At 43.1% G+C, this 25,719-nt stretch overlaps 1 protein-coding gene across 1 annotated transcript; it reads right to left on the reverse strand.

Annotated features, from left to right (window-relative positions):
- Window positions 1–1,290: 1,290 nt before the first annotated feature.
- On the reverse strand, window positions 1,291–25,440 carry RIPK1 (receptor interacting serine/threonine kinase 1). Its single transcript, XM_065885748.1, has 10 exons — window positions 25,289–25,440; window positions 24,326–24,482; window positions 21,442–21,579; window positions 19,468–19,693; window positions 17,355–17,504; window positions 12,212–12,288; window positions 6,072–6,162; window positions 4,591–5,163; window positions 3,222–3,374; window positions 1,291–1,577 (listed from the first exon to the last, which is right to left on the reverse strand). The coding sequence occupies exons 1-10, from the start codon at window positions 25,438–25,440 to the stop codon at window positions 1,291–1,293; spliced, it is 2,004 nt and encodes a 667-aa protein (XP_065741820.1).
- Window positions 25,441–25,719: the final 279 nt, after the last annotated feature.

Genomic DNA, 25,719 nt, shown 5'->3' on the forward strand with positions numbered 1-25,719 from the left:
CACAGGGAGAGGCCAGGGTTGCTTCCAAATGCCCTACGATGCACGGGACAGCCCTCCACAACAAAGAGCTATCTGGCCCAAAATGCCAACAGTGCCAAGGTTAAGAAATTCTGCTTTACAGTACCACCGACTGGAGGAGATTTAGAATCAGAACCAACGGTACTGTTATGAACCCACCAAACACTAGGATCTGTTCTGGCAGCCAGATGACCTTACCGCACCCTGCGTGCCTCCCTCCCGGGAGGGCTGAGCACAATGGCACACCTGCTCTGCCGAGCAAAGGGCGGGCGGTGACGCTGGGTGGCCTGGTCACGTCAGTCTCCTAGCCCTCGAGTGCCTTCACTCCTTCTTGGTTTCAGGCGGGCTTTGAAAGGTTGAGTGCCACAGGCACAGCTAGCAGACTCGGAACCTGTCCTTTTACAGCCTAGCTCACAGAAAAAAATGAAGTTATTTCTACAGTACCCTGGGGTAAACTGAGGAAGCTGCTCAACACTGATCTGCCCTGAGGCTCCAGTCGTAGCCAGGGGTGAAGCGGTCAATACTCCCAGCACACCTGCTCCCTCTTCAGGGCACGCAGGTTGGAAAAGTACCTGAAGTGTCAGAATGCTAGGAAAGAACCTTTGTACTCGTCAGAATCAGTAGCAATTCTGTGCAATGACAGCCTGGGAAAGTCTCCTATTTTTGTTCTCTATTTTTCCCCCCTTGTTTGTACTCCTTAAGATCGCTTCCGTTAATTTACAGAGTGAAGATGGCATGTAACTCCTGAAGCCTGTAGTGACGGATACAGAATTTGATCCTGCAGTTAAGAGAGCCTATAATTTTGGAACGAACCGTGGTTGTGACAGAAAAAATCCCATTTGACGAGAACGCAGCATTTTACAGTGCTTTGGTGACAGCGCAGAATCAGAAAGCTGATTTAGTTTATATTCTAAAATAGTCATCTTTTTTTCCTTGCTCGAGCAAAACGTCAAGAAACTGAATGAACAGCATCACTGAAGGTTATGGAATAATCTGAAAGAAAATGATCTCCCTTGAATCTCTCTCCCTTTCAAAACGCTATTAGGCTTCTTTTTTGATTGGACCTTGGCCATGAATAGGTCTTCCTGTGTAGTGGGTTGTTTGCTGTAGATTTCTTTTCCCATCCTCCGGCTATGAAAGGCAGGAAATGATTTTTACGCACAGAACCCGTATCAGTGAGGAAAGAATTCTGAACCTTCGGAGGCAGCAGGCTTTCGGTGGGCCGCTCACCGAGTGAGGAGAGGGCCTCACGCTGCAGGAGCCCCCGTGGGCTTAGTTCTGGCTGCTGTGTGTCAAGTGGCTCAGCAGGTCTACCCTGGAACACTGGTAGAGCGCCCAGGCCAGCTTCCCCACGGTGGCCCCCTTGCTGCCTTCCCTCATCAGCCACTTTTGGAGCATCTGGTAAACCTTTTCTTTTAGTCCATCTCGCTCATAGTCATGGTCAATTTCATCAATCTGAGATTGGTAGAAGCCCAGCTTACGGGCACAGTCTTTCCACTGCCTGCCCAGATTTTCTCTGACTGGGTCCAGGTGTTTATCAGTCAGACTAGTGGTATTATCTGCCAAATAGAAAAGAGAAGAAGGCATCAAGCTATGGCCATTTGAACGTCTAGCTTCAAAGACCTGTATAAAGTGAAGAGTCCCAGGAAACGGTGAAAAAGATAACTTCTTCATGCTATGGTTGTGGGCTCATCGGTTGATACTTTACCTGTCTGCCAGCCCACGTGGAGGAACCTCTTCCCCCCGCCCCGGGAGGTGCAGGTCTGAGGCACAGCCCGAGGCTTAGAGAGCAAAACCCCTCTGGTTACTAGGCTGCGCTGTACAACCTGAGACACAGCCCTTGTTTATATCACACATTCCTGATGTAAGGGGGGAAGACACCATTTTTGTTCCTTTTGGGCATATTTTCCACTGACATCTGGCCAGAGTTAAGGTCATTCAACTCAGGATAGCCTTCACCCAACAGTTTGCTTTCCTCTTACTTAATCAAGGAAACTGAGACCACCGGCTGGGAACTGGTTTCATTACACTGCCTTCCCTTGTCTTTTAATGGATGAGGTATTTTTGGACTTATCTCTCCCCTACCCCACGTGCTGTCCTCTTTCCTCCTACAGCCATAACCTCTCTCTTTCTACTTGTTCCTTCCTCTCAGGCCTTCGTAAAAATAGTAAAATGAAGCAAAATAAAAGTATAAAACCACCAAAACACCACAAACAAACCCAATTTCTTGATCCTCGTCTGACCTCAGTAAGCTGAATGTGAGAAAAAAGACACCTCATTTTCCCCCAACTCCCCACAGTGCAGCTTCTGCCATCACCACTGGACGTCAGGCGTCCAAAATTCTGTCAACGCTTCACCAGGAGAGGGACCCTGGGTTTCATCAGATTCTCAAAGGTACCCTTGTCACCTCCAAAATTAGGAACTTCGGCTCTAGATTTTAAAGACTAGCCTTCAAATGGGTTAGACTGGGGATTGTCAAACTATGGCCCATGGGCCAAATCCAGCCCGCTGCTTGTTTTTGTAAACCAAGTTTTATTAGAACACAGCGACGCCCATTCGTGTACATACTGTCTGTGGCTGCTACTGTACTACGGTGTTAGCTGAGTAGCTGCAACAGAGACCTCAGGACCAGTGAAGCCTAGAACATTTACTACCTGGCCCTTGATTTTAAAAAATTGCCCATCCTAGGGTTAATTAGAAAGCTGGGTTCTTAAATCACATTGCTCTGGCCTCGTGACTGCTTTTCCCAGGCTGCGTTTTGGGATGTCGCGAGGCTGCATGGCGAACGCCCCGAGAGAAAGCCCTCTTAGTTTATTGTGTGTGTGCACTTGAGGGCACAGTCTTCTATCTTCTACAGAATCCCTTGGATGGGGACCTGAGGGAGCTACTGCTGCTAGGTCTAGGTACTAATGCTGAGGCGATGATGATGATGGTGTCTTTAACGCCTGTGTATCTTAGAATGTGCCAGGCAGTGTACTAAGCTCTTTATTCATATTGACTCGTTTAACTTTCACAGCAAATCCACGAATTAGATATTCTGATTATCTCCTCAGTAAACATAAATAAGTTCCAAAGCAATTACATGGAAATTACAGAGCTATTTTAGAGAGGAAAGATAGGGCACTTTCACAGAGAATAATCAGTGAAATATTAGATAAGACAGTTCAAGGTTACTATAGATGGGTCCTTCAAGGGCATCTTACCAAAGATATCTTGGTACTTAGAAGCTGGGTCTCCTTTCAAGTTCATGTACGTGCTGTCCAGTACCAATGGACTCATTCCGCCAATCTCCATATAATTATTGTTTCCAATCTGAACGCCAGAACATTTGTATATGCCATATTTTAAAGACTCATCTGATTAGAGAGAAACACACAGGTAAGTACATCTAGACTGAGAGCAAGAGAAAAAAGTACTACGTGGTAAAGGGGCAGGGCTTTACTCCAAATGCTTAAGTTAAATTATTTATCCTATGCCACCCTTTGAAATTTTCTTCTTTAAAAGGTGGCTGAATCATCTCACATCCATTAGGATGGCAACTATCAAAAGTATAGAAAATAATAAGTGTTGGCAAAGTTGTGGAGCAATTGGAACCCGTATGCACTGCTGGTGGAAATACAAAATGGTACAGCCACTGTGGTAACCAGTATGGTGGTTCCTCAAAAAATTAAAAATAGAATTACCATACAATCCAGCAATTCTACCGGGTATATACCCCAAAGAACTGAAAGCAGGGTCTCAATCAGATATTTATACACCCATGTTCATAGCATTATTCATAATAGACAAAAAGTGGAAGGCACCCAAGTGTCCCACAGCGGATGAATGGATAAACAAAATGTGGTCCATCCATACAATGGAATACTATTCAGCCTTAAAAAAGAAGGAAATTCTGACACAGGCTGTAACATGGGTGGACCTTGACGACACTGTGCTCAGTGAATAACCCAGTCACAGAAGGACAAATACCATATGATTCCACTTATATGAGGTCCCTAGAGCCATCAAATTCATAGACAGAAAGTAGAAGGGTGGTTGCCAGGGGCTGGGAGAAAGGAGAATGGGGAGCGATTGTCTGATGGGTACAGTTTCAGTTTGGGAAGAAGAAAGGGTTCTGGAGGTGGATGTGGTGATGGTTGCCCAACAGCGTGGTGTTCATCACCAGTGGTAGTCTCTGGCCTATATGAGACAAAAAATGAAAACATCCAAGATTGATTTCTTACCTTCAGAAAACAGCAAGCAAGCGGAAGAATACAAGCAGATACCTTCACTTACATCAGAGATCAGACATAGTGGAGCTACTGAGATTCGGGTCAGAGTGGAAGATGCCTACTAGATGCAAAGACCTGTGGCCTGACACTTGTGGGCAGCTGCACTGACTTCTACCCAAACCAAGAGCCTAGGCCAGGTGGTCTGATGGAGACTTATTCCGAGAAGGCAAGGTGTGTCTGGTGGCTGAAGACCCCAAACAGCTTGTCCTTTGTTCACTTATAGTCTACAACAGAGCTAATGGCTGCTTTATTTTCAGGAAAGGTTAAAAAACAGAACAGTGTGACTGAAAGGCCTGTTTACCTCTTGATGGGAAGGAGCTGAATGGAATGGTGGATGTGTCTCCCAGTAGGTTGGTCTCAGGCACTGGAGTTTTATACAGGCTTGGCATGTGGCCTGGATTTGGCCCATCCCAAACTCCTGGACCTGCGGTTCTCAGATCCACTGGTCTTGCTCCAAAACCGAGTGATGTACACAATCCATTTCTCCAGTATAGTAACTGGGGCTGGCTGGTTAGCCCTGCTGGTTGCTGTACCGCACTACCGTGACTGGTTGCACCGGAATAAGCAAGGCCTTTCAGCCCTGGGTTCTGAGCATTCTCATAAGGTCCCTGCTGTGCAAAAGGGTCATGGGAGACCCTCCGTCTCCTCTCTTCCTGTCTCCTGTCAGCCACATTCTGTCTGGGCTGCTCTTCCGTATGCCTGTCCATGCGGCTGCCGTAAAGATGGTAGTTGGCCTCCTCCTGGAGTTTACTGTGCAGCAGGAGGTCCTCCTCCTGCTGCTGCTGCTGCTCTGGGGTGGGAGCGAACCAGGAGTCCTCCACAGGACCCAGCCCGAATCCCTGTGAACTGTGCAGGGAACTGGGCTGTTCTGTGGCTGAAAACAAATGAATCAGCGTCAGAAAGAGTTTCACGAAACGTTAAGAGTAAAAACCTTAGCACAGTCATGAATCTGTACCTTGGAGTAACACATTGAAAACTCTGAGAACAAAGAAAAAGCGTTTACCAGGTGCTTTTCCTCCTGTGAGTTACACAGGTAATAAGCAGCCATCCCTGCCTGGCAGTGTGAGAGCACGAGAGAAGTTATAACCAAGCAGCAGAAAAGTGGGTGTTGTAGGAATGACCAAGGAAGAAAAGGACTTGTGTTGGAGCAGAGAAGGTGTCCCCTTGTTGTGACGCAGGGCTGGAAAATAAGAATGGCAGCAGTTCTGAGCTAAGCACTTAGCTCAGAACTGCTGCCATTCTTATTTTCCGTGGATTCTTTTATTCTTTAAAAGCCCTATAAGAGTAGGAGCACTTATTACTACAATGATGGATGAGGCTTACAAGAAGTCAAGTGATGTGCCTCAGAACAGACAGCTGATAAGTGGCTTCAATATCCTATACTCTGCTTTCCCTTCTGTTAAATGAAAAAAGTATCCCTGCTTGAATCTGAGGCCAACCTCTCTGCATGTACTCTGGACCCAGTCATCCCTGACCTTCTCAAGGACTTTGCTCCCACATAGGTTCCCGTCTTTTTCCTGAGCTGTCACTTCCTCCCTATCAGATATATTAGGCCTCTTGTGTTCAGGATACTTTATGATTTGGGGGAACATGTTGTTACCTAATATCTCAAATATATGTACCTTAACTCCGAATATATTAGAAAGTCCTTTAAGCCAGCTGTTATATTTTATAGCTTCTTCTGTTTCTCATATAGTTGTAAATAGCCTTTTAGACAGTATAGTGAGTGAATGAACAAACAGATAAGTGAATAAATAGATTTTCAATCACAGTATAAGTTACCTGAATTTGACCTGCTTGGAGACATTGCTACGCAATCAATTTGGAGAGACTTCATTCTCTTTACAATTTCATTTTGGCCCAGATACTCTTTCTAGAATTAAGAACATAAAGACATACTTTAGTAAACAACAGAAAATACTGGGTTGGCCAAAAAATTCCAGAAAATTGTTGTAAGGAAGAACGGATTTTTCAGAAGGTAGAAATTTCACATAGCTCTTACAAGCAGTAAATACTTCTTTAAGAAAATAAACTTTTTCCCCTAAATAGCCAAAACAATCTTAAAAAAGAACAAAGTTGGAGGGCTCACACTTCCTGATTTCAAAACTCACCACATAGCTACAGTAATCAAAACAGTGTGGTATTGGCCTAAGGAAAGACATACAGACCAATGGAATATAATGAACCCAGAAATAAACCCTTGCATATATGGCCAATTGATTTTTTATTTTTTATTATTTATTTATTTACTTTTGCCATACAGCATGCGGGATCCCCAACCAGAGATGGAACCTTTGCCCCCTGCAGTGGAAACACCAAGTCTTAACCACTGGACCGCCAGGGAAGCCCCTGGCCAATTGATTTTTGACAAGGGGGCCACGACCTTTCAGTGGGGGAACACTGGTATCTACATGTGAAAGAATGAAGTTAGATCCTTACCTTTCAACATACACAAACATATATAAAAATTACCTCAAATGGATCAAAGATCTAAGCTTAAGAGCTAAAATTATATAAGAAGAAAACACAGGGGAAAAGCTTCATGACATTGATTTGACAATGATTTCTTGGATATAACACCAAAAGCACAGGCAACAAAATAGGTAACTGGACTACATCAAAATTAAAACCTTCTGTACATCAAAGGACACTATCAAGAGAGAGAACAGACAACCCACAGAGTAGGGAAAAATTTTTGTAAATCACATAAATATAAGGGATGAATATCCAGATTATATAAAGAATTCCTATAATTCAACAACAAAAAAGAAACAACCCAGTTCAAAAACAGGCAAAGGACTTGAATAGATATTTCTCCAAAGAAGACATACAGATGGCCAAGAAGCACATGAAAAGATGCTCAACATCGTTACTCAAAGAGAAATGCAAATCAAAACTGCCATTCATTACAATGGCTATTATCAAAACAAAACAAAACCCAGAAAATGAAAAGTGTTAGTGAGAAGGTAGAGAAATTGGAACCCTTGTAAGTTGATGGTGGGAATATAAAATGGTGTAGATATTATGGAAAACAGTTTGATGGTTCCTCAAATGTTTAACGTATAATTATCATACAATCCAGCAATTCCACACGTAGGTATATACCCCAAATAATTAAAAGCGAAGACTCAAAAAGATACTTGTATACCAATGTTCATAGCAGCATTATTCATTATAGACAAAAGGTGGAAACAACTCAAGCATCCATCAAAGATGAATGAATAATCCAAATGTGACGTATACGTACAATGGAATATTATTCAGCCTTAAAAAGGAATGAAGTTCTGATACATGCTACAAAATGGATGAACCTTGAAAACATTATGCTAGGTGAAATATGCTAGACACAAAAAGACAAATTGTATGATCCCATGTCTATGAGGCACCTAGAATAGTCACATTCATAGAGACAGAAATTAGAATAGAGGTTACCAGGGGCTGGGGAGAGGAAGGAATGGGGAGCTGTTGCTTGGGATACAGAGCTTCTGTTTGGGATAATAAAAATGGAAATGGATACTGGTCGTGGTGGTACAACACTGTGAGTATACTTAATGCCACTGAATTGTATACTTAAAAATTGGTTAAGATGGTAAATTTTATGTTATGTATATTTTACTACAATTAAAAAAAAACTTCTTCCCTTATAAAAATAATAATACTCATTATAAAAGATATAGAAAATGTATAGGATTATCTTTAAATAGAAACCTACTCAAGTGAAACAATTAACATTTTGTGTTTCCTACAAGTTTCTTCCCCTGGTCGTATCTGCACTATGGTCTTAACAGAGTGCCTGCTACATAGGTAGATGATCAAAAATATTCAGAATCAACATATGAATGATTTAGGGGAGAACGACACAGGATATTAACTATGTGTACAGTTTGTACATTTTGTATGTTGGTTTTTACATTTTGTATGTTGCTTTTTACTCAACACATAGGCACTTTTATGTTATTTTAATTTTTTTTCTTTAATTGGAGTATAACTGCTTTACAATGTTGTGTTAGTTTCTGCTGTACAACGAAGTGAATCAGCTATATGTACACCTATATCCCCTCCCTCTTGGACCTCCCTCTCGCCCCCCATCCCACCCATCGAGGTCGTCACAGAGCACCAAGCTGAGCTTCCTGTGCTATACAGCAGGTTCCTACTAGCTATCTATTTTACACGTGGTAGTGTATATATGTCAATCCAGATCTCCCAATTCATCCCACCCTCCCCTTCCCACCCTGTGTCCACATGTCCATTCTCTACGTCTACGTCTCTATTCCTATCCTGGAACTAGGTTCATCTGTACCATTTTTCTAGATTCCACATATAAGCGATATTATACAGTATTTGTTTTTCTCTTTCTGACTTACTTCACTCTGTCCCTAGGTCTATCCACATCTCTACAAAAGGCACTATTTCGTTCCTTTTTATGGCTGAGTGATATTCCATTGTATATATGTGCCACATCTTCTTTATCCATTCATCTGGCGATGGACACTTAGGTTGTTTCCATGTCCTGGCTATTGTAAATAGTGCTGTAATGAACACTGGGGTACATGTGTCCTTTTGAATTATCGTTTTCTCAGGGTATGTGCCCAGTAGTGGGATTGCTGGGCCATATGGTAGTTGTTTTCAGTTTTTTAAGGAACCTCCGTACTGTTCTCCATAGTGGCTGTATCAATTTACATTCCCACCAACAGTGCAAGAAGGGTTCCCTTTTCTCCACCCCCTCTCCAGCATTTATTGTTTGTAGGTTTTTTGATGATGGCCATTCTGACCGTGAGGTGATACCTCATTGTAGTTCTGATTTGCATTTCTCTAATAATCAGTGATGTTGAGCATCTTTTCATGTGCCTCTTGGCCGTCTGTATGTCTTCCTTGGAGAGATGTCTGTTTAGTTCTTCCACCCATTTTTTAATTGGTTGGTTTGTTTTGTAAAAGCAATTGTTTTCTTTTTACAGTTATTACTTATTAGACAAAATATATAAATACAAACTTCTTTTAAAAGATTCAAACTGCTGAATTACACAGAGCAACACTTTAATGTCGTCCCTTCCAACCCCCTCTCTTCCATTTTCAGAGGGAATCCTTATCTGGAGTATGTTGTGGACCTTTTATTCTCTCTAGGCATTTGCATATATATTCTGGAAATATACAAATATTTATACATATGTGTGTGTGTGTGTGTGTATATATATATTTACACATTTGTGTATTTCCAAATTTTAACTCTCACAAAGGTGCAAAAATCTCCTGAAGCTAAATCTTTGAGCGTACATGTGAGTAGGATAGATTACTAAGAGCAGAACTACAGCAAAAGTTATGTGCTTTTAAAAGTGTGATAGATGCTTCACCGTTCAATAAACTTCAACTTTCACTTTTACCAATACTACATGAGATTGTCTGTTATTCTGCATTTTCACAAACACTTGATATTATCAACCTTTCAAAACTACTGTCAATCTAATGGATGAAAAATTATAATCAATTCACTTTGCTTTTCGGTTAGTGAGACCATATACCTTTTTCAAGCTTTACTGTCCATTGATGGATTCAGCTTGTTTATATTTTACTCAGGATTTTCATATCTACATTGTTAAGTGAAATTGTTCTGTAAGTTTCCTTTCTTGTATCTTCTTTTCAGGTTTGGGAATCAAGGTTATTATGCTAGTCTCATAAAATGAGTTTAGGAACGTTCCTTCTTCTCTATTATCTCGACAAGTTGTATACAATTGGGGTAATTTCTTCATTGAATATTTGATAGAAACTGCTGATGAAGCTATCTGGTTGTGGAATTTTCTTGCAGGACTGATTCAATCTCTTTTAATAGCTATGGGAATATTCAGGTTTTCCATCTCTATTTGAGCCAGTTTTGCTAAATTATACAGTTGACCCCTGAACAACATGGGAGTTAGGGGTGCTCACCCCCTCACAGTCGAAAATCCAAGTATAATTTTACAGTTGGCCCTCTGTATTCGTGGTTCCACGTCAAGAATTCGACCAAGTAAAAGATCATGTAGTACGTATTTATTGAGAAAAATCTGTGTATAAGTGGACCCGTGGAGTTCAAACCTGTGTTGTTCAAGGGTCAACATACTTAAAGCTGTTATTGCCTTCTTGGTGAAATGAAACTTTTATTGTTATGAATCATTCCTGATTGCTGTGGCAATGCTTTTTTTCCTCAGGGACTATCTTTCCTGATGTCCTTTTGATGACTTCCTTGGTTTGCACTGGATGCCTCTCTTTTATAGTGTAGGTATCCCTCCAAAGTCTGCCAATTGTTTTGTTTTTTCTTAATTTTTTTAACATCTTGATTGGAGTATAATTGCTTTACAATGGTGTGTTAGTTTCTGCTGTATAACAAAGTGAACCAGCTATATGTATACGTATATCCCCATATCCCCTCCCTCTTGCATCTCCCTCCCACCCTCCCTTTCCCACCCCTCTAGGTGGTCACAAAGCACCGAGCTGATCTCCCTGTGCTATGCGGCTGCTTCCCACTAGCTATCTGTTTTACATTTGGTAGTGTATATATGCCACTCTCTCACTTTGTCCCAGCTTACCCTCCCCCCCTCCCCATGTTCTCAAGTCCATTCTCTAGTATGCCTGCGTCTTTATTCCTGTCCTGCCCCTAGGTTCATGAGAACTTTTATTTTAGATTCCATATATATGCGTTAGCATACGGTATTTGTTTTTCTCTTTCTGACTGACTTCACTCCGTATGACAGACTCTAGGTCCATCCACCTCACTACAAATAACTCAATTTTGTTTCTCTTTATGGCTGAGTAATATTCCATTGTATATATGTGTCACATCTTCTTTATCCATTCATCTGTTGATGGACACTTAGGTTGCTTCCATGTCCTGGCTATTGTAAATAGAGCTGCAATGAACATTTTGGTACATGACTCTTTTTGAATTATGGTTTTCTCAGGGTATATGCCCAGTAGTGGGGATTGCTGGGTCCTGTGGTAGTTCTATTTTTAGTTTTTTAAGGAACCTCCGTACTGTTCTCCACAGTGGCTGTATCAATTTACATTCCCACCAACAGTGCGAGAGGGTTCCCTTTTCTCCACACCCTCTCCAGCATTCATTGTTTGTAGATTTTTTGATGATGGCCAGCCTGGCAATTCTTGACTATCTGACTGTGTGTGTTTGTGTATATCTTAAAATCTCTGTCTGCCTGCCCGTTTTATTTACTGTAGTCTCCCTTTCACGATTATAGCAGCATGTTGCTGTAAGACTTAAGATAACAGCTTGTTTCCTGAGTGTGTGAGGAGGGGAGGTCTCTGTTCCTCTTGGTTGGTTAGTTGGCAACAGTCTCTGACAGACCTCTCTGATCTCAGGCACCAAACTCACTGCTTCGGCCCTGGGCACATGCTGCTTCCATCTGCTGCTTTAGCACAAGACGTGAGGAGGGAGGAGCCAACTTTTAAGACTGACACAACCATGGCTCCCAAATGACGCCGCCTACCAACGTCCCGTGTGACCACCCACTTCTTCTACGCGCTGACCCGAGACGTCTTCCTCTGTGACTTCTTGATTATCATGTTTGGGGCAGCCTTTTAAAACTTTTTTCCTGTTTTATGTCTCAACAGATATAAATAATTCTGCTGGCTTTTTATCTTTCAAGAATTCCTCAAAATGACTGACCCACCTATGGTACTTTCCATCCTGTTCCAGTAATGTTGTGCTTTTGTTTTCATATTGGTGATATATTTTCTCTCATTTCATTAGTTTTGACAGAGGAACGGGTCTGGTATGCTAACTTGATGATATCTGCATAAAACTGTCTATTTTGTTGTTTGTGGTTACCAAGCTAGCTTACCTCAAATCTCAGTAATAAAGTATAATGCTTTGGTTTTCGTGACTGACAATATATATGCTTCAATATGTTAGCGTTTTGAGCAGCTGCTATGTTACCTACCTTTAAACTCTTCACATCCTCTTCTACATGTTCTTCTAATTGATTTAAATAAAAAGGCCTAAATTTCTCTTCAATGCCTATATATAAAAAAAATAGTACTTTAAATTTCTTAAGTATTTTCTAGAATAAAATTAAAATATTACCAATCTATTATCTTTGAATTACTTACCGTAATCTGTGGGCAAAGCAGGGAAATATAAACTTAAATGCCAAATCACTGACTTTCATAAAGAGACTAACGAGACTATCACACAGACAGAACGAAGGACAGGATATCACTGGAAACCCAGGACTCCTGCCTAATAATAGAGTTTCTCTGGCTGCAGCACAAAGCCCTACCTAATACGAGTTAATTTCCAAATGAAAAAAGATGGGTGGACTCCTTGTTTCTGTCCCTTTGGCATGTGAGTTACTATAGGGTGGAACACTCAGAATAAGGATCTGGTATAAAGTTAGAGCTGTTGGCCTTAAAAGAAAAATGTAATTTCCATTTTTGGGAAGATGGAATAGACATACTTTTCCTTATTTCTCCCACTAAGTATGACAAGAACCCCTATATGTTATATTATATATAAAACAAACATAAGGAGACTGAAAGGAGGAGAGACAAAGTCCGAATAGCTAGGGACTCTGGGATCTGAGGAAAGACATGGCAGTGAGCTTACTGGATTTTTTTTTTTTTTTCTGCACAGATCTCAGACTTGGACCTGAAGAAGCTAGCAACCCAACAAAAAAGCCCAACAAAAGCCTGTTCTTAAAAAAAAAAAAAAAAGCCTGTTCTTTCTGGCCAGAGGGCTAAGCAAGGGGAAGCCTAGCAAGACAGAGTGCTTAGTCCATAACCACTCTCCAGCCAAATGCCATAGAAAAATCATGACTCCATCCCCCACCCCCACCAGCAAAGACTGAGTGGGGAGTTGAGACTCCCGACCCCAGAAGACACTGACAGGGTGCTCCAACACCCCACCAGGGTGATGTCAGAGAAGGCCAAATAGGAGGCCAGAACTTTCCTTCCAGTCAGGTGGTAATGAGCCCCTCCACTCCTGTGGTGTCAGTGGACAACAAGGGTAGACTGAACTTGCATCCTCACCTTGCAGTAATAAGATGCTCCTTCCCTATCCCGATGGGGAACTATCAGAAGAGGCCTTGGGTGAGTCGGGACTTTCACCTCCATTGCAGTGTCCATGGAGACCATGTGGACTCCACTGAAACCCTCACCCCTGACCAGTAGTAACGAAAAGCCTCCCACTTCAGGTGTCAACAGGGCCAAGTGGGGAAACTGACTTCCTTTCACCTGGTGCTAACAAGGTGGCAGTCACCCTTTCTTTATCAAAGCCATGTCAGAAGAGGCCAGTTAAAAACAGAAGGCTTCACAGTAAGAGAGTGTACAAGTTTCAATAGAAAAATCATTCATCATACGAAGACCCAGTAAGGTCACAAACTGAATGACAGAAGACAACTAACAGATGCCAACATCAAGATGACAGAGACAACAGGATTCCACATCAAAGATTTTTAAACAGCCACGATAAAAATGCTTCAAGAAGCAATTATGAACATGCTTGAAACAAATGAAAAAATGGAAAACATCAACAAAGAAACAGAAGATATGAAAGAAATTTCAGTGAAAGTTTAGAACTGAAAAATAAAATAAGGCAAATAAAAAGCTCAGTGGATGAACTCTACAGCAAAATGGAGGAGAAAGAGGAAAGTCAGTGAAATGCAAGACAGAACAATAAAAATGAATGGAAATTCTAGCCAGTGCAACAAAGCAAGACAAGGAAATAAAAACCAAACAGATCAGAAAGAAAGAAATGAAAATGTCCCTGTTTGGAAATGACATGAAAATCTAAAAAAATCTCCAAAAAATCTCCTAGAATCAGTTAGTGAGTTCGACAAGGTCACAGGATATAAGATTAACATATAAAAAATCAACTCTACTTCTATATTCTAGCAATGAATAAATGGACACCTAAGTTAAAAATACAACCTACTTATAACTGCTAAAAAAAAAAAAAGGAAACAGATATATAGGACTTGTATGTTGAAAACTATACAACACTGATAAAGAAATCAAAGACAATCTAAATAAATGGAGAGACATATTGTGTTCATGGATTAGAAGACTCAATATAGTAAAGATGTCAATTCTCCCCAAATGGATACAGAGGTTTAACACAATTCCTATCAAAATCCCAGTAAGATTCTTTTTTTAGACATAGACAAGATTTTTCTAAATTTTATATGGAAAGACAGGAACTAAAGTCATTAAAATAACTTTTTAAATGAAGAAAAAAGTGGGAGAAATCAGTCCATCCAATTTCAAGAACTTATGTCACTAGAGTAATTAAGACCATAGATACTGGAGTAGGGATAGATGCATAGATTAACGGACCAGAACAGAGAACCCAGAAATAGACCCACACAAATATCCCAACTGATTTCTGACAAAGGACAAAAAACAATGCAAGGGAAGAAGGGCAGCCTTTCAACAAACGGCGTTGGAATGAGGCAAAAAGAAAAAAAAAAAGCAAACTTCAACCTAAGTCTCACACCTTATAGAAAAATTAACTCAAAATGGATCATGGTATTTTCCCAGTAAGACATAAATTAAATAACTGGCAAGAAAGACAACCAATATTTAGTTCTGTGTTATCATTCTTATGTTAGCAATAATAAATTTTCCTTGACAACAAAAAAAACTTAACAGAGACTTAAATGTAAAACCGTAAGAATTTTAGAACAAAACAGAAAAAAAGATTTGGGATCTAACCCTGACAGTGTCCTTAGACTTGACACCAAAAGTATAATACATAAAAGGAAAAATTAATGAATGAGTCTTCATCAAAATAAAAAACTTTTACTCTGTGAAAGACCCTGCTAAGAGGATGAAAAAAACCAAGCTACGGACTGGGAGAAAATATCTGAAAACCATATGTCCAAGAAAGGAATACTATATAGAATATATAAAGAACACTCTAGGGCTTCCCTGGTGGCGCAGTGGTTGAGAGTTCGCCTGCCGATGCAGGGGACACGGGATCGTGCCCCGGTCCGGGAAGAGCCCACATGCCGCGGAGCGCCTGGGCCCGTGAGCCATGGCCGCTGAGCCTGTGCATCCGGAGCCTGTGCTCTGCAACAGGAGAGGCCACAACAGTGAGAGGCCCGTGTACCGTAAAAAAAAAAAAAAAAAAAAAAAACCACTCTAAATTCAACAGTGAAAAAACAAAATCCAATTAGAAAATGGGCAAAAGGCATAGAGCAACATTTTTCACCAAGGAAGATACACAGATGGCAAATAAGAACATGAAAAGATATTCACCAACATTAGCCATTACAGAAATGCAAATTAAAACCACAATGAGATATCACTACATACCTATCAGAGTGGCTAAAATTAAAAAACAGCAACACCACCAAATGCTGGTAAGGATGCAGAGAAACTGGTGAGAATATAAAATGGTACAGCCACTCTGGAAAACAGTCTGGCAGTTTTGTTTTGCTTTGTTCTGTTGTTGCTGTTGTTGGCATGTGTGATCTTGTTTTTTGGGTTTTTTTTGGCCGTGCCACGCGGCTTGTGGGATCATAGTTCCCCGACCAGGGACTGAACCTGGGCCTTTGGCAGTGAGAGCATGGAGTCCTAACCACTGGACCGCCAGGGAATTCCCAGTTTGGCAGTTTGTTTAAAAAAAAAAACAAAAACCCTAAACATGAACCTACCATAGGACCTAGTTCTTTCACTCCTGGGTATTTTTATTCCAGAGAAACAAAGACTTATATTCACACAAAAACCTGCAACATGAATATTTACAGCAGCTTTACTCCTATGAAAGAGCAACAGGAGGGACGCTTGTGGTGATGGAAAGGTTCTGTATCCGACTGTGTCAGTGTCAATATCCCAGTGGTAATGCAGTCCTGTAGTCTGGCCAGATGTTATCAGTGGGGGAAACGAGGTAAAGGGTACACGGGATATCTGTGTTATTTCTTATAACTGCATGTAAATCTACAATTACCTCAAAATAAGAATTTTAGTTTAAAAAAGTGAAAAAGGCATGAGAGAAGAAAGCAAGCCAGGATAAGATTCAGCAAATAAGAAAACAGGCAACTAAATCAATCACCCCTCTAACCCTTTGGTGGGAGTGGTAGGTAGGGCTTCAATTTTGTTTTCTCATAGCAGAAATATGAGAGCAAAATCCTTTGTAGGCTCCTACGTTCCTTCCTGCTATTTATTTTTTCCTCACCTGATTTTCTTATTTCCTCTGCCCCTTTCCTCTGATTTTCTTCTTTCCTCTGCCTCTAGGACTTTAGCAAGATCCTGGGCAACACAAGGGAATGAGAAGAGGTACACGGATGTGAGATGTCCGTGCCCCTTTCCTTCTCCTTCTATTATTGGCCCAATCCAAATGACAAAATCACATTTCCAGAGATGCCAGCTTCACAAGGGAAGGGAAATGAAATAAAAGCTAAGAAATAAGAAGGCCTGTGGAAGCAACCCATTCAGCAGATGAATGGATAGACAAAATGTGGTCTACATACCACGGAGTACCACTCGGCAGTGAAAAGGGAGGAGATTCTGACACAGGCTACAACGTGGATGAACCCTGAAGATACTGTGCACAGTGAAATAAGCCAGTCACAAAAGGACAAATACTGTGTGATTCCACTTACATGAGGTCCCGGAGTAGCCAAATTCAGAGAGACAGAAAGTAGAACGATGGGTGCCAGGGGCTGGGGGAGAGGACATGGGGGGGTTATTGTTTAATAGATACAGTTTCAGCTGGGGAAGATGAAAAAGTTTTGGAGACGGATCGTGGTGATGGGTGCAAACATTGTGAATGTACTTAATGTCACTCAACTGTACACCTGAAAATGGTTAAAATGGTAAATTATGTGTCACGTATATTCTAACCCAATTTTTAAAAAGTTAATTATGGGGAAAAAAACCCCACAAAGAAACAAGAGGACCTTATATGCCTTCATGCTCTGGGGAGGGATGACAACTTTTCATTAAACAAAGTGTTTGGAATCTAGAAAATCAGTTGAAATCACAAGTGGAACTCAGTTTTCTAAAAACTCAAAGCAACTTCCTGTCGGCATCTCACTAGGAAGATCACCACGCGGAGACCGTGCAGCCACGGAAGATGCTCACCAGCAAACGTCGGCCGATCTTCTGGATTCACCGCCCAGCACTGCTTCATGATGCTGACGGCCTCCCGCGGGCAGTGCCCAGTGATGTCCTCCATGTCCGGCCTGCTCCCAGATTTAATGTACATTATCAGCTGCTGCTCACAGGGAGCATCTATAAAACAAAGAGGAGCTTAAGCTGAGCTCTCAGGTCCTGCTCCTCTCAGGCAGGGAGGTGACAGAACTTGGACAAAGCCTCTCTGCCTAGGGGACGCTTCCAGTACAGCTGCCACATCCAGCAGGGGCAGAATGGCCCTGAGACAACGAGCCGATGAATTCCACCGAGGAGATGATCAAACAGCATTTTAGTTTCTGCAGATGAAAGAGAGAATTCGCAGCAAAGCTGACTCCTCGTAGAACAAATGGAATATGTGAATAAAGCCAATGCCACACTCCAGATTTTCATACAAAGACAAATACGGGACAGCGCTTGCCTTGGAGGAGCTCAGTTTAATTAATAAGAGTGACTTAAAATGTAGAGTGATAATGGCTACTCGAGAAGTAAGTACAAAGGGTTCTGGTAACAGGACCACGACTAGAAGGTCAGAGAAGGCTTTGTTGAGTGCAGAACAATAGGCAGGAATTATCCAGGTAAAGAAGCGGGAAGGAGGATTCAGAGAGGAAGATCCAGGCTAAGAAAGCAGGATATGAATAGACTGGAAGTTGCAGAAATCATGATGCATCCCAGAAATTATGAATATTTCAGCGTAACTGGGCATATTGACTAAAGGAAGTGAGGAAGGAATAAGGTTAGAGAGAAACAAAAGCCAAATCAGAAAGGACCCTGTACTCCACACTGAGGAATCTGAACTTTACCCTGAATGTCAAGGGCGCCTTGGCAGGAGTTTAAACAGATGAGTGAGACGGTCTGATTTGCTTTTTAGGTCGAGCAGTTTGGCTGCAGTGTGAATGGCGGGCGGCGCGAGGAGACTGCCATAGGAACACAGAGGGTCTGACCTAGTGAGGGCCCTGTGGGGGATGGGGAGAAGCGGATGTACCTTGAATCAGATATACCTTGAGCTCACAGTTGTTGTTTTTTTGCTTTTTGTTTTTTTTTCCCGGCCACGCCATGTGGCTTGCGGGATCTTAGTTACCCGACCAGGGATTAAACCTGGGCCTTCAGCAGTGAAAGTGAGGAGTTCTAACCACTGGACCACCAGGGAAGTCCCGAATTCATAGGTTTTGGTGTCTGATTGGATGTGGGAGATGAGGGGCAAGGTTGAGTATGGGATGACTAAAATTTCTGGTTGGGCAGCTCGGTTGGTGGTTGGTGATTCCATTTTCTGAACATAAGAGCAAAGCTGAATGAGCTACTAGGACAGCACGGAGAAGATGGCTTTGTTTTGGGGGGACGCTGCTTTGGGGTTCCCCTGGTACGTGGACTGGGTCTGACTAATAGACAAGTGGATATCCAGGCCAGGGCTGGAGATTTGGGAGGCGTCAGCAAAGAGGTGATCATTAAACCATGGGAGCTGATAATCACCCAGGAAGAATGGGCAGGAGAACATCCATTAGTTTAGATACTTAACAGACTGAAGAATGGCTCATCTGTTCTCCTGCACAAACCACGACTTTCTCATCTTTATATTCTCAATTCTGAGTAAAGTCCCACAGTAAGTACTGAAAAGAAACAATTTCTGAATGAATGAAGGATTAGGGGACGAATGAAAGTATGGAGTGTATGCCCTGAAAGGGTTAACCCCTCATAAGCAGAAGCCGGCAAGCCTTCCTGTCCGGCAGGAATTATGGAATGTTACAGCACCTCCCAAGCTTAGACGTGTTACCAAGGCTCCTACCTGTCCTACGATCCCTGATTCCTAAACTGAGATGACTCATTCTTTCAACAAACACTTCCTGAGCACCTACTACGTTCCAGGTACTGTATGTGTAGATACTGGGGAAACAGCAGTGAATGGAACAGATGTGGTCCTGGCCCTTGTGGAGCTTATAGTCCAGTCGGTAAGACAGACATTAAATGAACAAACAATGATACATCTTAACTGACTTCACTGAAGGCTCATATTCTGTTGAACAACTTTGATTAGTACCCAAGTCCCACTCCTCTGTAACTGCCTTACTTTCATACGGCTCCTTGTTGGCAAAGATGGCCCAGAGCACTATGGCGAAGCTGAACACGTCCGACTTCTCGGAGGGCCTCGAGCTGACGTCGTTCAGGTGCTCGGGGGCCATGTAGTGGAGGGTGCCGCCGTTCTTCGTGGTGCTGTTTCCTCTCCTCTGCGCAGTAAGCTCCTCTTTCATCAGCTCACTCCACGTCTTAAGGGAGGCAAGGCCAAGGTCAGCTATCTGCAAGGGAGCAAACCCACGGGATTGTTCTGTGAAGGCTACAAGCAAATCAGATTTGCCTTCAAATCTGGGGCTTCTTCAGTAGATGTGAGGTACAGTAACATTTCCAGAAATGGTTGCACTAGATAAGTTTAAAACAGCGACTTCTGAACAGGCCAGTAGCAACTGTATGTCCTCAGCCATCTAGAAAATCTCCCTTACGAAATGTCTATGTGTCAGGTTCAAGCCCTGGTCCGGGAAGATCCCACATGCCGTGGAGCAACTAAGCCCGTGCACCACAACTACTGAGCCCACGTGCCTAGAGCCTGTGCTCCACAACAAAAGAAGCCACCGCAATGAGAAGCCCGCACACCGCAAAGAAGAGTAGCCCCCACTCACCGCAACTAGAGGAAGCCCACACACAGCAACAAAAATCAAACACAGCCAAAAAATAAATAATTAAACAAACAAATTTATAAAAAAAGAAACGAAACAGAAATGTCTGTGTGAAATTCTGGTATCTCAATTCTTATGCAATAAAACCTGGGGGTGGGGTGAGAAAAGCAGATGTTTCTGAGATGAACACAACAAAACATGTTCATTCTAATTCCTCATTTATTCTGCATATATTTTTCAACTATTTCTGAGGTTAGGAAAAAAGAGGTACTTTCTTCTCAGCAGATTTGTATAGCTGGTGGTACTGCATCTTCTATTTTCCCAAATGGTGTCCAGAAGCCCAAGGACGCGAAGTTCCGAGGATCCCAACACTGAGGATAAGGACTGCAGTGCTACCTGTTCTGAGTCGGGAGCCTGAACCTAAGAGAAGATGGGATGAGAAGGAGGGAAAAACAGACAAAAAAAGCAAAGAAAAACTACCAGGAACAAAGAGGGAGGTGGCAGGGCAGAATGACAGAACACTACAGTTAAGACATCAGAGGTGACAGTTTCACTTTTGCCTCAAGGAATCCAAGCATTTGGGGATGATTTCTGGCATGTGATTATCTAAAATCCTCAAATTCTAACCCAGAACATAACAGATAAGTTATTAATGTAAAGAAGAACCTTCTTTTAAAGACACAGGAATAAAAACCCCCATCCAGGACTAGAACAGAGTGTGAGAAGCAGAATCTTCTGGTGAAGGGATGCCTGTGTAAGCAGTTCCCAAGTCCTCCCCCAGATGCCACTTCCCCTTTCAGATGCCTGCGCTTGGATTCCTGCTGCCAAAGCCAACTAGATGTGATGCTCCGCCTAGTGAGTGCTTGCTCTTGAGTGAGCAAAAGAAAAGCCCTTTGCCTTCTTCCTTTTACTACAGTGGAAAGAGAGTTTTCAACAGGAAACTGAGTTTGAAAAAGGAGATGATGGGACTTCCCTGGTGGTCCAGCGGGTAAGACTCCACACTCCCAATGCAGGGGGCCCAGATTCTATCCCTCGTCGGGGAACTAAGAGCTCAAATACCTCAACTAAAGATCCCGCTCATGGCAACGAAGATCCCGCATGCCACGGGTACAGCCAAATAAATAAATACATACATACATAAATACTAAAAATAAAAAAGGAGATGAAAGTAAATGAATAAATAAAAAATATCAACTCCATCAAATCTGCATCTTGCTTTTCCTTCCTTGGTAGAGCTTTCTGGCACCACCATTACCAGTTATGAGCTCCACTAGCTCTTCTTTTAGCATGTATCATGTCCGAAAATGGATTTACAGTGGACAATTAAAAACTAAAATTACCCCAATCCTCCAGAAGCCTTGACTATGGTTTACCTTAATGTGAAAGTCACCATCGATGAGGATATTTTCAGGCTTGAGGTCCTTGTGTATCACACCTTCTCCGTGTAAGTAGCGCATTCCTTCAATGGTCTCCATAATTATTCTTCCTTTCACAGAGAGAGGGATACTGATCTAAAACGAGTGATAGTAAGTCCGTGAATGGAAAGGTAATCAAAGAGGCCAAAGCAACCGTTTCCTTCAAGAGTAGTGGGGTCTGAACCTTAGGACAGAGAGACCAGGTTTCCTTCTATCAGGCCCTGCAGCACGGCTGTCATTGCAAAACAAGCCCCCCTTTAAGAGAGATTTCATCCCAACTGCTGAGGGTGTTCATGCTGTGCTTTGTCAGTGTACAAATAAAACTTCCACGCCAATATGGTAATATGCAAAAATGCTATAAAATTAAGCTCCTTGAGAACGAAACTATATTATTATTATTATTTACTTAAGATGTGTCCTGACTACCTTGCATGGTGCCTGTAATATTTGTTGAATGAATGCATATATATACAAAAAACACAAATATTCTCAATGGCGTACTAATATGATGTGCTACTATATATTAAATATATAAACAGTGTCATAAAAATGTATGTATGAAATAAGGTTAAGAGAAAAAAGAATACAAGGGAATGTGCTCACATTGATCAAAAACATGTAAAGATTAGGGCTTCCCTGGTGGCACAGTGGTTGAGAGTCCGCCTGCCGATGCAGGGGACACAGGTTCGTGCCCTGGTCCGGGAAGATCCCACACGCCGCGGAGCGGCTGGGCCCGTGAGCCATGGCCGCTGAGCCTGCGCGTCCGGAGCCTGTGCTCCGCAACGGGAGAGGCCACAACAGTGAGAGGCCCGTGTACCGCAAAAAAAAAAAAAAAAAAAAAGCAACAACATGTAAAGATTAATCTATGAGACGACACGATGTGGTTAAAACAATGCTAAAGTGAATTTAACATCTGTTTGGTGATTTGGTATCAGATACGTCAAGCCTTTGTAGATTCTCGGGTCACTCTCACTTAAAATTATATTCTAGTTATATGAATATCAATGTTTAATATAGACAATTTCAGTTTCTATTAAACAGTTTTGCTTAACATTGAAAAACACAAACTCTCACTGTGTGTGTGTATGTGTGTGTGTGTGTGTGTATATGCAGTCCCTAGTTTACAAATAGGCTGTTTCCTAAAAATTTATGTGTACATTAGTTGCTGATAAACAGGAAAAAAATTTAAATGATGGAAGTCAGATTCCCAAGTCAATCCCCTCAAACATCTTCAGCCATAATGCGGCTCACTACAGCATTAGTAGCCTCATCACCACGTACAAAAAAAACAAAGGCCAGAGATCCTGCCTTTGTCCTTGGTATACCTTTGGACTTGGGAAAAAATTCTGAGCATGCCAAGTAGATCCCCCTTTTTTCCCTCTCTTTGTTTGTCTCCCTTATATCCTCCTGAATTTCTTCTTGAGCCCCAACGGATGCACCTTATCTTAGCCTGATCCATCCCACAGGATGTCTCTTGTCCCAAACGATCTATCTCCCAATCAAAATGCCTACTTGCTTCACAGATCATATCTTGATGGGGAAGAAGAGGAGTCTGATCAAATTACAATACAACCAGTAAGTGACTATCGTTTACCTTCCCCGCAACTATCTGTGAGATTTGTCCGACTGAAGAAGAACTGAAGAACTGACATAGCTTCAGGCAGCTGGGGGGTGGGGAGGGGAGAAGACGGGAAGAGGGGGGAGTATCTGCATAAGGACAGTCGTAGCTCCCCCGCAGGCACTCTCTACTGTGCCCACCCCAGTTCTTTGCGTTCCCCACACCGGCCAGACTCTAGTTCCTTCGCTGGTGCCCTTCCCTCTGCCTGGAACGGTGACTTACTCCCCAGTTCTCTGCTTCAAACCCTCTGCTTGTCCGTCACACTCCCGCTCCAGCCTCCTCCTTCTGGAATCCCTTCCCATCCATCCCACGCTGGGGAGAGAGCCCCTCTTCTGTGTTCCCAGAGCTCGCTATGAGTGTGTCTATCAAAACAACGCCACACCAGATCGTTCATTTCCTGTCCCGTTACTTGTCTGTGTCACATTTGCTATTGCTCCCTGGGCAAAGAGCACAAGGCCTTGCTCTTAACAGGTATGTACGCTTTTAAAACTGCTTTAAAGTTATCTGTCTTTGGTAAAAGCAATATTAACCTTCCTGTTCTAAGCCTTCCTTACCCAGTATTGTTATTCTAATGTTCTATATTTAACCTATAAGCTTCTTCAATGGCATCAAAATGCAATCACTAATATTCCAACTTCTCATACAGTCATTTATAGTGTACATCTTATTATTTATTTTTTTTTTTTGCGGTACGCGGGCCTCTCACTGCTGTGGCCTCTCCCGTTGCGGAACACAGGCTCCGGACGCGCAGGCTCAGCGGCCATGGCTCACGGGCCCAGCCGCTCCGCGGCATGTGGGATCCTCCCGGACCGGGGCACGAACCCGTGTCCCCTGCATCGGCAGGCGGACCCTCAACCACTGCGCCACCAGGGAAGCCCTATAGTGTACATCTTTTAATCAATCAATATTTAATTGTAATCCATTATGCATGCACCCCCCCATCAGACCACGTGCTTTGTAAAGACAGTGCTTGCCTCTGAACTGTGGATCTGAGAGTGGCTGACAAAAGCCTCCTACAACACTGAGACCTAGAGATGACCCTCCGAGAGAGGGATGGACACCTGTCTGTAGGCACTGAGAGGAGGGCGAGCCCACCTTCTGGGCATGGAAAGTCAAGGAAGATTTAATGAGGAACTGACTTTAGAAAATCCCGAATATCCAGCCTTTCACAAAGGATTCGTGTGCACCAAGGGGCTGGCAGGGCGCGCTCTCGGGCCTGGGTACCTGGGCCTTGAGCGCGCGCATGAGGTCGCCCTTCTCCACGTACTCCATCACCAGCGAGTAGTTCCCGTCCTCCATGATGACGCCCAGCAGCTTCACCACGCGGCTGTGCCGCAGCCTGTGCATCATCCCGCCGTCCTCCAGGAGGGCCTCATCGTACCTGGGCGAGGGAAGGGGGTTCAGGCAGACAGAGGCAGCCCCTGCTCCCTTCCTGCCCCCAGGAACGCCGTGGCTCGGGATTCCTTGGAGCATCGCCGCACACGCTCTGTCACCCCTTGTGCATGTGCTGGTCTCTACCGGACCCAGACCACAAGCTCCGGAAGGCGAAGCGGTTGCCCGTTCACTCTACATTCCTCTCTCCCAGTGACCAGCAGCGAGTGCTCAAGAAATGTTACACGGACGAACGAATCAACGCAAAGTATCAATTCATGAACAGCAGCAGCGAAACGCGGCCGGAAAAAAGGACTGTGCTGGACAGTGTGATAAAAAACGCGGTCTCTCTCATAACCACTCTGGCGAGAACAGAGGGAAGTAAAACAATGCCACCAACTGCCTTAAAGAGAGGGTTCGTGGAACCTCTAATTCATGAACCAGCTTTTTGTTCCTGTACTTAGGGCTGGTTCTCACCAACACGGTGAAGCAAGGGCATCCATCCGCCTTCCCTGCTCCCTCCCATTCCCTTCCCATCAGCCCCTGCGGCCCCTGCGTTGCCCTGCGTCTTCTTCCCTTTCTCTTTGCCTCCTCTTCAGCTTTCTTCCGTTATTTACCAGCCCTGAGCTCTTCCCTAGCCAGCCTCCGAACCCTCATCAGCGATTCAAGGATGTTAATATCCACCCTTCAGGGTTATCTCACATAAAGCCCGGGTGCTGACCCTTGCGCCCCATCTGTCTCATTCTAAAGCCCGTGCTGCCCGTATCCACCGCCCTGGCCAGTCACGTGGCCCATCTGCCTCTGCCTCCAACTCACTCGGTGCGCTTGGGGCCCGTGTACACCTTCTTCAGGACCACGAGTCCATGGGAGCTGTGTAAACACAGAGACACCTTCCCGAAGCCCCCGCTGTCCAGGTCCTCCCGCCTCAGGAATTCAGCAGAGCTCATCCTAATGTCATCCAAGGACATGTCTGGTTTCCTTCTGAAGGCTCAGAATGCCCCCAAAATACACAACTGGTTTTTTCCCCTCAGAGCTGTGCCCTGTGAAGAAAATAAGAGGACACATCAGTGCAAAAAAATCATTATTCAAAAAATATACGTAACGTTCCACCACACGCTTGGTGTGCCTTTATTTTTTGAAGATAGATTTATAGTCTCTAAGATGAAAGTTTTTCATATTTCCAGGAATCACAGACAACCACAAATCTTTCTTCCTTAGACTTTCATTTCTAGCAACATGAAAGACTA

Source organism: Phocoena phocoena, chromosome 10 (assembly GCF_963924675.1).
Source record: "Phocoena phocoena chromosome 10, mPhoPho1.1, whole genome shotgun sequence".
In the NCBI taxonomy this organism is placed as follows: domain Eukaryota; kingdom Metazoa; phylum Chordata; class Mammalia; order Artiodactyla; family Phocoenidae; genus Phocoena; species Phocoena phocoena.